Source organism: Xenopus laevis, chromosome 7S (assembly GCF_017654675.1).
Source record: "Xenopus laevis strain J_2021 chromosome 7S, Xenopus_laevis_v10.1, whole genome shotgun sequence".
Classification (NCBI taxonomy): domain Eukaryota; kingdom Metazoa; phylum Chordata; class Amphibia; order Anura; family Pipidae; genus Xenopus; species Xenopus laevis.
In genome coordinates this window covers 17,562,139-17,577,787 of record NC_054384.1, presented here as the reverse complement: position 1 = coordinate 17,577,787, position 15,649 = coordinate 17,562,139, and the positions used below count along the sequence as shown (strand labels likewise).

General features: G+C 37.1%; 1 protein-coding gene across 2 annotated transcripts in view; it reads right to left on the bottom strand.

The window, feature by feature from the left end:
- Positions 1–15,649, bottom strand: part of col17a1.S (collagen, type XVII, alpha 1 S homeolog) — a 44,940-nt gene that overhangs the window by 24,292 nt on the left and 4,999 nt on the right. The window contains exons 2-16 of one of the 2 annotated variants that reach the window (XM_041570928.1): positions 11,767–11,832; positions 9,521–9,571; positions 8,740–8,841; positions 7,648–7,791; positions 7,467–7,514; positions 7,149–7,184; positions 4,610–4,657; positions 4,290–4,427; positions 3,430–3,579; positions 3,255–3,326; positions 1,871–1,954; positions 1,703–1,771; positions 1,086–1,238; positions 178–255; positions 12–50 (exon numbers count right to left, since the gene is read on the bottom strand). In XM_041570928.1, the coding sequence (XP_041426862.1) occupies positions 12–50; positions 178–255; positions 1,086–1,238; positions 1,703–1,771; positions 1,871–1,954; positions 3,255–3,326; positions 3,430–3,579; positions 4,290–4,427; positions 4,610–4,657; positions 7,149–7,184; positions 7,467–7,514; positions 7,648–7,791; positions 8,740–8,841; positions 9,521–9,571; positions 11,767–11,821 (1,267 nt within the window). In that variant the 5' untranslated portion in view covers positions 11,822–11,832. Of the gene's footprint in view, positions 1–11; positions 51–177; positions 256–1,085; positions 1,239–1,702; positions 1,772–1,870; positions 1,955–3,254; positions 3,327–3,429; positions 3,580–4,289; positions 4,428–4,609; positions 4,658–7,148; positions 7,185–7,466; positions 7,515–7,647; positions 7,795–8,739; positions 8,842–9,520; positions 9,572–11,766; positions 11,833–15,649 lie in introns of both variants that reach the window. The other variant, XM_018227419.2, reaches the window with a different exon arrangement.

Genomic DNA, 15,649 nt, shown 5'->3' with positions numbered 1-15,649 from the left:
ATTTCACTTACCTGCATAAGTGGCTTTGTCCTTTGTTACTTTTAATCCACCTAAACAGAAGTGACACAATATGTTATTCATGCAACATGTATATTTAAGTACATATGTGTGTATATATATCAATACATACAGTATACATATTTTCTTTGAACTATACACATGAACATATATAGTTACCATTAGCTTCAGTTTTGTAGAAGGCCTCTGTACTAGTAAAAGCCTGTTCTTTTTTTAACGAATCCTCTCCATAGTAGCCTGTTAAACCAATGAAGGTCCAGTTAGAATATTGCTGTCTTTGTATCCCAATAAAATTTTATTGTGTCAGCGGCACAATAACCTTATGAAAATATCCTGAGTTGTAGAGTCTGCTTGTGGTACCAGACCGCGTTTCAGAAGCCTGGACCAATGCTTTTAGGCTACCTTCAGGTAGTCCCTGTCTGTGTATACTGTATGTCCCCATTAAGATTTACCGTATATACTCGAGTATAAGCCGAGTTTTTCAGCCCCCAAAATATGCTGAAAAACTCTACCTCGGCTTATACTCGGGTCAAGCGCAAAACCGGTCGCTGGCGTCTAAGAATAGTCACCGGCGTCTAAGAATAGTCGCCGGCGCCTAAGAATAGTTGCCGGCGTCCAAGAATAGTCGCCAGCGTCCAAGAATAGTCTCCAAGAATATTCGCCGCACCTCCAATGGGAGCAGAAACCCTCAATTTTTTGATTGAAACTTACCAGAAGCTGCTTCATTTCTCACCCTAGGCTTATACTCGAGTCAATAAGCTTTCCATTTTTGGAGGTAAAATTAGGTACCTCGGCTTATACTCAGGACGGCTTATACTCGAGTATATACGGTATTTGATGATAGTCATCATTGCTGTTTGCTATGTCTACCAAAACTGCAGCAGCCTATCAAATATTTGCTTTTAAACAGACAACTTGTTGATTGGTTGGTATGAATTAACCAGACCTGGTGCAAACTTTGTCTTTCCCCATAGAATGAAAAACACTTAAAATAAAGGTTAAACGTCCAAATATGAATCTCTTGCAAATAAATACGTTACATGATGGAGACGGTGGGGCAGATGTACCTGAAACTCCTCCATTGGAGGCTGTAAACACTTTGCCAGTGTCCTTCGACATGATCAGGACATCTCCTTCCTTTTTGCTAGGGCCCTTTTCTTTCTCCAGCAGGAGGAACTTGTAGTCCTTACCCAGGATATCATCACCTTGGGTTTTAGTAACTAAAAGAATCAAAGATTAGAAATAATTGTATCTATGAATGCTTTGCATATAGAGTGATTGCTGTTCCTGACTGCGAGCTCTTCTAGGAATGCAGAATATTTTTTTGAATTAAAGTGTTCATATTATCAGAATGATTTGCAGAGAGTTGGTTACACCATAGGAATAAAATGACTAATCTATGCATTGTTTGTGATAGGAAGTGAGATAGGTACTAGAAGTTTGTGCCCAGGGCCGGAACTAGGGGAAGTTAGAAGATGTGACCCAGAGGTGCTCTAGGGTGATACCTGTTTTAGAAGATATTTTACTATACAAGGCATATTACACGTCAAAACCAAAGGTTCTTTTCACATATACCGGAGATCTGATTGACTTGCAGGTCTATTTATATAACGGCCCTATATCTTTTTGAGAAATATATGTTGTATACATAATATTTTTATATAGAAAGCTATATTGGATTTACCAGCTGAAGTTGTCACAGTACTTCCTTGTCCACCTGAGCTGTGTGTGACATTTTTCTGAACACCGTATCCTTTAGGAAAAAAGAATGATATTTCAGTTGAATTGTTTTTTTGCATGCACGTGGCTCAGTGAATTTCCCTTATCAGAAAAACAAAGTCCACACATTTACCTGAAGAGTTGGATGCTGCCATGCTGCTAAGAACGATAGGGCCTGGCGCTGGCATTGGGGCAAGGTTGTTTTGCACACCGAATACTGTAAATAGTCATATAAGATGTTTATTATAATCAGTAATACACAGCACACACAAATCATTTTTTTCATACTAGTGTACAATAAGGAGTATAAATGCATCGAAATAAAATACAGGTATGGGACCTGTTATTCAGAATGCTCGGGACCTGGATAACGTATCTTTCTGTAATTTGGATCTTCATACCTTAAGTCTACTAGAAAATCATGTAAACATTAAATAAACCCAATAGGCTGGTTTTGCTTCCAATAAGGATTAATTACATCTTAGTTTGGATCAAGTACAGGTATAAGATCCCTTATCCGGAAACCCGATATCCAGAAAGCTCCGAATTACGGAATGGTCTCCCATAGACTCCATTTTATCCAAATAATCCAAATTTTTCAAAATGATTTCCTTTTTCTCTGTTATAATAAAACAGTAGATTGTACTTGATCCCAACTAAGATATCCTTATTGGAAGCAAAACCAGCCTTAAGGCATGAAGACCCAAATTACAGAAAGATCCATTATCCGGAAAACCCCAGGTCCCAAGCATTCTGGATAACAGGTCCCATACCTGTAGAAGCTACTGTTTTATTATTACAGAGAAAAAGGAAATCTTCTAAAATTTGGATTATTTGGATAAAATGTAATCTATGGCCATTCTGTATTCATAGCTTTCTGGATAACGGGTTTCCAGGGCACATTGGTGCAAGAACTGATGCAGTTCACGTATTTGATTCTGAACCAGATGATGGATGAGTTCTAGATTTATAAAATCACAATTCTTGTGCCAACAAAACTTCAGTATTTGTTTATATATTAAATGAGTTATCTGTACCTCAACCTAACTTTTTTCCCAGCTGCAACCAACACACATCATGCTGTGAGTCGCTGACAGATTTCACTTCTTCTGTTTAGCCGATTCCAGCAAATGCCTATAGGTGGCCATAGATGTAGAGATCCGCTTGTTTGGCGATGTCACCAAATGAGTGGATCTTTTCCCGATATGCCCACATTATGCCCACAAGTGGGCGATATCGGGCTGATCCGATCGTGGGCCCTAGGGCCCAACGATCGGATCAGAATGGAGGCCAAACGGGCGGTCGGATCACGGGACTCTATCCAATGAAAAGATGCAGCCGAGATCCGACAGAATTTTCGATCTGCATTTGGCCGACTTTTGGCCAGATAGCGATCGGGAAAGCCCGTCGGAGGGGGGACTTAGTCTGTCGGCAGCTTTTATTGGCCCGTGTATAGAGGCCTTATGAGCCTTTAAACATAAAAGGTGATAAAGCAATAAGCTGTCTAAAGATATTACCTGCAGAGGACGAGGTATAGCCAGAATTTAGTGAAGGAGAACTAGGAGCCATGTTATTGGGAACACCAAACACTAAAAAATAAAAATGTAGATAAAATTAAAACAATGTTCACGGCAAAAGTAAGAAAGGAGAACAGATAAGCCAAGCAATAAAAGCTGCTATAGATAAGGCTACCTGATCCTGTGGAGGCAGCATTCATCATAGAAGAACTGTAGCCCATATTGTTTTGGTAACCTCCCATTGAGGAACCTGCTGGAAGTGTGGAAGTCCACATATAGGACGGAAGAGCAGAATCCAGTATGGTGGTGTCATAGGAGCCGGCAACTGATTCATAAAAGGAAAGAACATGACTAAGTTTTTATTTAGATCTGGGATTAACTATTAATTGTAAAAAGGTATGATTTCTTATGAACCCCCGAAAATCAAGATAAACCTTTACAACATACAAACAGATTAATTAGCTTCTAAAAAAAGTGACCTTATCTCCCCTCACACGTGCTCTTCCCACTTAAAAAGCCAAATATGAGCCGATTCCTATGCAATATGCTTGTTTCAGTACTTTGAAGGCCAGATTTCTCTAATTTGCTCACATTTCCTATGGGCAGGACAAGTAGATCTCAAGAAAAAGGCAAATCAGATGCTCTATATCAGTGATCCCCAACCAGTAGCTTGTGAGCAACATGTTGCTCTCCAACCCCTTGGATGTTGCTCTCAGTGGCCTAAAAGCAGGAGCTTATTTTTGAATTTCAAGCTTGGAGGCAAGTTTTGGTTGTATAAAAAACAGTTGTACTGCCAAACAGACCCTCCTAGAGGCTGCAAGTCTACATAGGGGCTACCAATAGTCAATCACAACCCTTATTTGGCACCACCCAGGAACATTTTCCGTGCTTGTGTTGCTCCCCAACTCTTTTTAAATCTGAATGTTGCTCACGGGTGAAAAAGGTTGGGGATCCCTGCTCTATATGGACAAGCGAGCAGCAGCAATTTCTAAATTGTATTTTAATTATCCTCGGGTATAGGCAGTGACACTGTACCTGATTGGGAGCTTTCTGTGACGATCTTGGTTTCCACTGTTGCTTTTTTGGGAATGGGGAGAGTATTTGTCGGGGTTCTAGTGGGACTGACACTGGTGGAACGTTTTAACAACTTCTTCACATCATCAAGTTCTGTCCCTGCAGAGCAAAAGGAGAGAAATCATGTACATTTTGCTGATTATTTTAGCTTTCAAGCTGCTCTTGCAACATCAGAGAACACATCATTAATGGCCTAAATCAGCCTGCTATAATAAGAAGAGTTGGCTCTGTTCACAGATGCTTGCAATTTAAAGGGAAAAAATGAGTGTAGGATTACTTACATCTAGAGGAGGGAGATGCACTCTGCAGGCGAGTACGGATTTCGGTCTCTGTAAGATCACAAAGGTTTAACATCAGAACATTTTGTAACAAAATATGGATTATATATATTTGACTCGTAAGGATAAGTATTAACTAACGCAAATAAAATGACTGTTGATGTAAGAAAGCACAATTTTTCATGGCAGCTTGAAGGTTTTTTGTGATAGCACATAGCAATGTATAAATACTTCCAGGGGCTAAAATCAAATAATTCTATGCTAAAACACTGTCTGGCACCACTGAGGTCCTATGTTCAATTCTAGCAATCACCGCTTGGAGGTTGTAATGTTCTCCCCTTTTGTACATGGTTTTACTCCAGGGACTAATGCTTTTTCCCCCCACACTCCTGGACCAATATATTGAGAAACATACAAGCTTTTACTCCAGTCCAGGATTTTGTTTATCCATTCCCCCTCCTCTTTACTTGGGTTTAAGAATAATATTCCAACTTTGCTAAAAGATACATTGGATCTAAATAAAGGAGAGATTCTTTCTTGGGATTACAGAATAAATGTAACTTTTCTGATAGAGAGAGAGTTTTATATTTTGAAATCTATGATTATAATTTAATGCTAGTACATTAGCTCTTGCAAGTAAAGACTTTAATCAATTGATTATCAAGCTTATAAAACTTCCTTTTTGTAATAAAGTCAATTTTCTATCTAGTCATTTTCAAAATTTTCTTTTAAAAATGGAAGACCCTTTACAGCTTTCTGCTAGTTGCTGGTCAAAGTTCCTGGGTTATTCTAATACATCAGTTCAGCTTCTTATGTCTCTTAAGAGTTACAATATTAGAGCTGAGAACTGGAGACTGCAACATTTTCAGTAACTACATAAGGGTTATGGTTCCAGTTGATAATCTTAATAATAGCTCTTAATGCCCAAAATTCAAACTACAGGTATAGGATCCCTTATCCGGAAACCCGATATCCAGAAAGCTCCGAATTACGGAATGGCCGTCTCCCATAGACTCCGTTTTATTCAAATAATCCAAATTTTCAAAAATGATTTCCTTTTTCTCTGTAACAGTAGCTTCTACTTGATCCAAACTAAGATTTAATTAATCCTTATTGTAAGCAAAACCAGCCTATTGGGTTTATTTAATGTTTAAATGAATTTCTAGTAGACTTAAGGCTTGAAGACCCAAATTACAGAAAGATCCGTTATCCGGAAAACCCCAGGTCCTGAGCATTCTGGATAACAGGTCCCATACTTGTATATCCAATGTTTGCTTTGTTAGATATAATTGAGGGAGCTTTTAGATATAATTTTGAAAAAAGAAAAATCCTCCTATTCTTTTCATTCTCTTTGGTCCAGATATCTAGATTTATTTGATAATCCCAAAAAGGAATTGTTGACTAAATTGGGATTCGTAAATTTATCTGAGCAAGGAGATTAAGGGTCAAAATATTTCCTGGAAATTGTCTAATTATTTCCCATTTTATTTTCTAAGTGCTTTGATGCTTTTATTTCATGTATTTTTCTTTGATCTTATTTAATTTTGGCAATTTGTATTGCTCTTAGTTTGTTCCTGAAGATCATTACTTGTTATTATATTTGTATACTTGGACATTCAATATTTTGGAATTTTGTATATGTACTGCTCCATTATTGAATTGTAGTGATGGGCGAATTTGTCCCATTTCGCTGAAAAATTAGTGAATGGTGAAAAATTTGCGAAAAATTTGTGAAAAATCATTTTCACTAAAAAGAACCTGAAATTTGAAGGTTTTTACAAAAAAATCGTGAAATTTGAAGAATTTCACTCAAAAATCTTGAAATTTGAAGGTTTTCACTAAAAAATCGTGAAATTTGAAGGATTTTACTCATAAATCGTGATATTTGAAGGTTTTCACTAAAAAATCGTAAAATTTGAAGGATTTCACTCAAAAATCGTGAAATATGAAGGATTTCCCTCAAAAATTGTGAAATTTGAAGATTTTCACAAAAAAATTGTGAAAATCTGACATTTGTATGAAAAAATTGTGAAAATCAGAAATTGACGTGGGCGAATTTTCACTGGCGAATTTTCGTGGGAGAATTTATTCGCTGGCGGCGAAACGTGGGAATTCGCCGCAAATTCATGCCAGGCGAATTTATTCGCCCATCACTATTGACTTATTTATAAAAAATAATAAACACATTGTTAAAATGAAATGAGAAATATACAAGCAGGTCTTACTGAAAATGACCCTAATGTGATTTTTTGGGAGTGTGAACATGAAGGGAAATTGTAAAAATCACACTACAATGTTGCAACGCAATAAACTGTAGGGAACACAAATACACTGCGAAAGCTGAAATAGAAACTTTCATTCTTATTTTTCTAAATTTTTCCAGTAATATTAGTCACAGTAATTTAGGCAGGTTTCTTTAATGGACTGAACTGTTTTACGAAACATGCCCGCCGGCCCAAATTGAATAATGCCTATGTAGTTTTTAAATTTGGAGCTATAGTATGAAATGCAACACAGCAATAACAAACAACAATGTACTCACCCCTGCTCTGTGTGCGCCCTCTGCTTGAGGAAGATGCTGTAAAGGCAGTAAATCAATTTGTAAAGTGCCACAGAAAGGGCTGATATAAAATAAGCCCTATTGGTTACAACACATATTGTGACCACTAGGGGGTGCTGTTGTACTGCAGTCTGGATAGAATGCCCTAGCATATTCACTCAGTATGGCAGCTTATGTTCAAGAAACCATATCCTCAAACTCTACTTTTTAAAACAAAGGGAAATGTACCCAACGCAGAAATAAAGCATATTTCAATTTGAACTGAGACCTTCTCCCATAAAAACAAATATGTAACCATACCCATTTCCTTTCTAGTGTATTCTGGTGAAGAATTTCCACTGGAGCTTCCTGGAAGGGAACATATTTTTCTCTTAATTTAAGTAGAATAAAAAAAAGTGCAAGCGATATAATATATGTAATACATAATACGTAGCTAGTAAACCCTCTGATACAGCGCTATAGCTATCCCATCCCCCCTCACCTTCATAGGCTCCTTGGCGAGTTGTAGAGGAGACGTATTTTCTTTCAAAGGTTGAGTTTGGGGAAAGGGAGAGTGTGGAACTTGGGGAATGGGGATATCTGGAGCCAGATGAACTGGTCAGTCTTGAACCTCCACCTGCTCCACCTGCTGTAGAATGAGAAATCATATATCAACACTTGAGGTAAGGGTTCAATTAGGGATATACATGAAGTCACTAGCAGGAAACAAGTTGCTAGTCCTCCACTAGGTGGGGCAGTACTGTGTCTAATCTATCTATCTATCTATTTATGCATCAATCCATCCATCCATCAATCCATTATCTATCTATCTATCTATCTATCTATCTATCTATCTATCTATCTATCATCTATCTATCTATCTATTATCTATCTATCTATCTATCTATCTATCTATCTATCTATCTATCATCTATCTATCTACTGTATCTATCCATTCATCCATCCATTATCTATCTATCTATCTATCTATCTATCTATCTATCTATCTATCTATCTATTCATCCATCATCTATCTATCTATCTATCTATCTATCTATCTATCTATCTATCTATCTATCTATCTATCTATCTATCCCTCTCTCTCTCTCTCTCTCTCTCTCTCTCTCTCTCTCTACACCTATCTATCTATCTATCTATCTATCTATCTATCTATCTATCTATCCATCTATCCATCTCTCTATCCATCTATCTATCTATCTATCTATCTATCTATCTATCTATCTATCTATCTATCTATCTATCTATCTATCTATCTATCTATCTATCTATCCATCTATCCATCTATCCATCTATCCATCTATCCATCTATCCATCTATCCATCTATCCATCTCTCTATCTATCCATCTATCTATCTCTCATCTATCTATCTATCTATCTATCTATCTATCTATCTATCTATCTATCTATCTATCTATCTATCTATCCATTCATTCATCCATCCATCCATCTATCTCTCTGTACAGTGTAGATTGCAGATTATCAGAAGATTCCCAATGCGCCGGAAGGAATATCTCTTTGATTTCTGTTATATATTGAGTATATAGTAAATGATGGCCTATTTCAGGAACCGACCTGAAGAAAGGTAAGTGCTGCTGCTTTGCACTATGGTCTTTTTTTCCACTCCGCCCCCTCCAACCTGGGAGAAACTTTTGGATCCACTAGAGTTTGCCCCCTCTGTTGAAAGACAAATAGAGAAGATGTTTAATTCATATAAATCAAGATGGGATGTATTAGCTGGATAACAGAACATTTCTTTGTAATTATACTTGACATTATTTCATTGACTATGTCCAATGCGGTAAGCTGGAAAGGGAAAGAATGAATGTAAATAAATGTAACTATATACAAGAAATGATAGGTGCATTATTATTCATAAGCTTTTGTTGCCGTGCGTCACTTTATGTGCCATTTATAACCTTTCCCAAAATATTATTATGCCTCTGTTTATTTGCAATAATTGAATCTAAGAAAAGCCCTGGGATGCAGGGAAACATCATGTTTTTTTTTTACATTAGAAATTCAAGAAAACCATTATATAAAGATGCCAGTCCACTATTATACAAACAGGGGTTAAGGGATATGAGTGGATAGAGGGTCCGGCATTATGAATCAGGTGGTGGCATGGAGTTTGGGGGAACAGGCACCAGTACAGGCATTTGCTGGGGCCACGGGAAGCTGCCTTTTCTAACAAATAAACTGAATATAAGTATTCAATATTCAAGTACTGAAATGCAAAAAAAACCCCATAATATGCAAATTTTCACTCATTTCTATTACCAAGAAAACAATGTCAAATGTAAATATTATTATTGTGCTGCTGAAGATGAAGACACAATATTTGGCATAAACTTACTTGGTGGTAATGACACAAGTCTTGATGAGGATGTTACTGTTTCTGCGTAGTCTGGAAATGAAGGCACTTTTATTAGAAAGAAATATATCTATATTACAGGCACAAAATAAAAAAAAACAAAGGCTGACACCACTAGGTGGAGCAACAATCCTAAAAATTTAACAACTATAGCCTATTATACATTTTCCATCCATATTTCGCCCAATCATTACATGCGTAGAAAGCAGCCAAACCCAACTTATGTGTCGTTCAGAAATATATACAGGTATGGGATCCATTATCCACAAACCTATCAAATAATTCAGGTTTTTAAAACGGATTATACCTTGTATTTCATTCCAGCTGATATATAATGAATCCTTTTTTAGAGGATAATGTTTAAATGAATTTATTTTTTCATTTTAAGTAAACTTAGGGGGTTATTTACTAAAACCCCAAAATTTCTCATTATTTTAATAAAACCACTTTGAATAAACTCCTATCCACAATTTTACCTTATTTATCAATAAACTAACAAAAAATCTGGTGCAGGAAAAGACTCGCTGAAATCGGGAAAAATCTTAATCGTGATTTTTCTGGATTTCACAGCCAAAAACTCAGACATTTTCGGATTATCGGCCAAAAACCACTAATTAATCAGAATATTGTACGGAAACCAGCGCAGATCAGGATATCTTCCAATTGTAAACGGGACATACTGTATATATATTTATATATATATATATATATATATATATATATACACACATATATATATATACAGTTATATAGGTGCACTCCACTGTGAGTCTGTGACCTGGGTGTCAAGTGACAAATATGTAAAATGAAAGGTAAAAACTGACACACTCAGTTCTTACCATGTATTAAAGGACCAGTAACATCAAAACATTTTTAAAAACAATTCGTTAGTATACCACGAAAAAAAACCACCAAGACTAATTAAACTTTAAAATAGAACAGCCTTTATTAAGAAATAACATACTGAATCTCTTATTGGGCTCCTCTTTGGAAAAGGCGACATGGTGACGATCCATTGTACTGCGCTCGATTTCTCTTCCATGGCTATCTCCTATAAGGAAGGTAGGGAGGAGAAGTCGAGCGCTGCATGATGGATCGCCAGAACGCCTTTTCTGAAGAGGAGTGCAAGTGGAGTTTCGGTAAGTTATTTCTTAATAAAGGCTGTGCGATTTTAAAGTTTAATTAAGTCTTGGTGGGTTTTTTTTGAGGTATACTAACAAATTTAAAAATTTTTTTTTTGATGTTACTGGTCCTTTAAGTCTTGAGAACTCTAGTGCAAAAAACATACAAATCTGGCTGCACGGTCACATCTAATATAAAGAAAAATTGTATTAAGACTGGCTCACCCTTTTTGAAAAACTTTTAACCTCTTATTCTTAATACATTGTACCAGAGTCCAAAGTTTTGGTTCATTAGAACCTCATTTGGATCCTTGAGAAAGGTCATTTGGATCCTTGAGAAAGGCCGAAACTTTGGACTTTGGTACAATGTATTGATAATAAAAGGTTAAAAGTTTTTTAAAAAGGGTGTGCCAGTCTTTATTACACAAGAATGTGCATATTGGGCCCAGACAATGCAACCAATGAACAGCCAATCATCTCCAGCTGAATTATTACGTGGCAGACAGATGTGCACTAAGTTACATGTTGCAGACATCAAACTTCCACAAAATACTGTGCCTACAAAATCATCTACTGCTGACATTGTGAAAGATCAACAAGCCAAATGCAAGGCTTAAACAGACAGAAAACGTGGTGCCAGAGAAGTACACTTTCAACCTTGATCTTTAGTCAGAATTAAGAAACCAGGAATACTGAAACAAGGACAATCTAAATTTACTACACCACTTGAAGTGAGACGCCAGCGAGGACCATACACATATGAACTGTCTTGCTCCTGTTAGATATGACTTTGGAGAAGCTCCATTTGATGAAGGACATTTTCCTACTCCTGATGTCAACTGCAATAGGCCTGAAGAAAGTGAACCTATAAGGCGTACTGAGGGAATCAGAAAACTACCCAGGACTATGTTATGTGAATAATGCATAATATTGCTTTAAGATGCATTGTTGTTGTTTATTACATTTGCCCAAATGCTTTCCTACTATAGGGGGAATATGTGGTATTTATACAAATGGCACTGTGCTCAAGACTTATACTGTACATACTTGTGGTGTTAGAGTTGCTTACTGCTGTGTAATGGCTACATGAGCCTGCATAACACTTACTTCTTCCAGTGACCTCCCCTCCGTCTCTGTATGTTTTCTTCATTATACCATCCATTCCATAGTCACCTGGAAAGAAAGTGAGAATAAATGTTAATAAATGCCTCTTTTCCTAGAAGAGACTGAGTTAAAGGGATACTGTCCTCCAGAATAACTAGCACTGGAAAACAATATTTAAAATGATATAATGCAGTATTTTGGACAGAATGATTAGTTTTAAATCTGAATGAGTTACACAGGGCCATTTATCTGGTAAAGAAGTCCAAGAGCACTGTTGGGAAATAGAAAATTGAAAGGGAAATAGCAGTCATGCCTTGCTTTATGGCAGGGAATCTCAATATCCATTCAGGGTAAGAAAATATTGCTCATACTGATTTCACCCATCTTTGAAGGCCTCATTTACCAGTGGCAGGTACATTGCACCTATCATCATACAAGTGGCAAGGTCAGCAAGTGGGCAAGGTTAAAGGGGTTCTATTAGCTAACATAAAAATTAAAATACAGTTGTAAATATTCAGATGGTATTCTCCTTTGCACTTTTGATAGCTGCTACACATCACCCAGGGCCATTATTGGAGAAGGATCACCGAGCCCAGTGTTGGGTTCAAAGACAGCTGTGGCACCCACTGTGCCGGTACCATCAGATATAATATTCCATCCCTCCAAAACTCAGCACTGGGACAACTGAGCATGTGCGTGCCACTGACACTCTTAATAAAATCCCGTAACAACTTTAAAAGCCTGGATCATTGCTGCTATTGAGATGCTGAAACTTTAGGCTGGTTCAATAAGTTCAGTGTACATAAACCTGGCACTTCTACCCATATTAATGTACAAGGGTTAGTTCTCCTTTAAGGCAGGGGAACAAAGAAGTCCTTTGCTAAAGGGCTAAGAGAAAAGCCAAGAACTGTCTGTCACAACTGAGGTTAATGGTCACTTGAGACTTCTGGTACCACTAGAAATCAGCCCAAAAATGTATATTTGAGCATAAACACCCAGAACAGCTGTAACAACTCAAGCATTTCTCTGCTGGGAGAAGCCACTACATTTTCATTAAAACAAGTTATTATGACATACCTACCGACATTTTGGAAATAAAAAGAGGGACAAAAAGGTTGCTGTGCGTAGCACGCCAATTTTTTGACCACGCCCATTTGTGTGGCCACATCCCCTAATTACCATGTTCATTTTACAAAATTTGGCAGGTTATGAAAGTTTGAACATATTTCTGTGATTTTTTTCAGTTATTACAGTTTTGCTAATGAAGGTGAATTGCCCTTTAAGCTGTGAGTCTAACTTTTCCCAAGGGACCTGCTTATCTAAATTGTTACAATTACCTTTTGCTTATCTTGAAATTGTTACAAAAGTATCTTATCTACTACTGTGGCTGTTCTGGGCTCTCTGCTAAAAGCCAATTAAGTTGGAAACTTTGTTTTTTTTCTGACTGTTCAGTGCAGAGAAAAACAGGACTTTTCAGTACAAACGAGGGACTGGGGGTTGAGCTGTCAAAAGAGGGACTGTCCCTCTAAAAACGGGACAGTTGGGACGTATAGAGAACCTGATTTTGCTGCAGTATATTTTTTATTGTGCTTATTACAAGCTGCTATACTGTCATGACTCAAGATTACCATTTATAATTAACCATTCATGGAGGTGGGGTTGGAGGCAATACAAATAAAATAGGGGCCCTTCATGGCTGAATATATACAGGTATAGGATCCGTTATCTGGAAACCTGTTATCCAGAAAGCTCCGAATTAGAGAAAGGCCAAATCCCATAGACTCCATTTTATCCAAATAATCCAAGTTTTTTGTAATGATTTCCTTTTTTTCTGTAATAATAAAACAGTAACTTGCACTTGACCCAAACTTAGAATTCATCCTCATTAGAAGCAAAACCAGTCTATTGGGTTTATTTAATGTTTACATGATTTTTTACTAGACTTAAGGTATGAAGATCCAAATTACAGAAAGATCCCTTATCTGGAAAACCCCAGGTCAAAATCATTCTGGAAAACAGGTCCCATACTTGTACACCGCAGCAAAAGATGCATTTCGGTTGGCTCCAGAAGTCATACCATTTTAAAAGAAGGTCACTGGTGGAAACAGTCCTTGAGCAACTGCAAATGAAGGGGTTAACACCAAGGGGCAGATTTATCAAGGGTTGAAGTGAATTCGAGGGAATTTTCGAAGTAAAAAAAAAAAATCGAAATTCTAAGTAATTTTTTGGATACTTCGACCATCAAATAGGATACTACGACTTCGAATTTACTTCGAATTCGATTCGAAGTAAAAATAGTTTGAATATTCGACCATTCGATAATCGAAGTACTGTCTTTTTAAAAAAACTTCGACTTCAATACTTTGCCAAATTAAACCTGCCGAAGTGCTATGTTAGCCTATGGGGACCTTCTAATGCATTTTTCTACGTTTTTGAAGTCGAAGTAAAAATCGTTCGATCGTTCGATAAAATCGCTCGAATTGAAGGATTTAATCGTTTGATCGTTCGACTTTACTTCGATCGTTCGATGGCAAAATTCGATGAAAAAAGTTCAAATTCGATATTCAAATTCCAAGTATTTTAATTCGATGGTCGAAGTACTTTGTTGGAGTGGCTTGACTATAGACGTATTGAGCACCCATGTTTCAAATGAATTACACAAATCGGGGGTGTGAATATTGTGTATCTACTATTTGATATACAGGTATGGAACCTGTTATCCAGAATGCTCGGGACCTGGGGTTCTTTCCATAATTTGGACCTTCATATCTTAAGTCTACTAAAAAAAATATTATAAACATTAAATAAACCCAATAGGCTGGTTTTGCTTCCAATAAGGATTAATTATATCTTGGTTGGGATCAAGTACTTGAGAAAAAGGAAATCATTTTTAACATTTTGGATTAATTGATTATAATAGAGTCTATGGGAGACGGCCTTTCCATAATTGCATAGAGCTAGTCATATTGAGTATGGTACTCTTAGTAGAAATATTGCATTTAAGTTCTTAAACACATCTAAACCCCCCCCCTGTTGTACAAATTGTAGGTTTGAGATAAAAAGGGCAATTTGCTCTAATCTGTAAAGACGATGCTCCTCCCACTCAGTTACCTGGTGCTGTTTGGTGTTGTTGGATGAGTTGAGCTCACTGATTTAGAGTCGACTTTATTGAGGTTTCACATGACACAATAGCAATTTCTATGAACATCATGGACATTTACTGGTATCCTCAACTAGGGATGCACCGAATCCACTATTTGGGATTCGGCCAAATCCCTTAATCCTTGGTGAATGATTCGGCCGAATACCGAACCGAATCCTAATTTGCATATGTAAATTACGGGCAGGAAAGGAAAAAAGTGTAAAAAAATTCTTCTATTGCGATAAAAAGTCACGTGATTTCTCTAACCACCCCTAATTTACATATGCAAATTAGGATTTGGATTCGGTTGGGCCAGGCACAAGGATTCGGCCAAATCCGAATCCTGCTGAAAAAGCCAGAATCCTGGCCGAATCCCGAACCGAATCCTGTATTCGGTGCATCCCTATCCTCAACATTTCACAGCACACAGTGAAATTCCAAACTGGCAAATTAATACTTTAAAATGACTAATCCACAACCTTATCCATGGAAAATCATATTTACATTGGAAAGGGTAGAAATAAAACAACCCGCTTCTAAACCACCATCAATTACTGTAATGCACATAGTCATCCATCAGCCCAGCCACACCCGGCCCACCCTCGGCAAGTTGGAACAGTCAAGGGTTTGGTCTGAGGCAGCTAATGCATAATATCTTATTGGTTGCTGTGGTATCATTTATATGATAATACGTGTTTTGATGATGAGCTCATAACCAACAAAAAAGACTCTTAAAGCATTGAG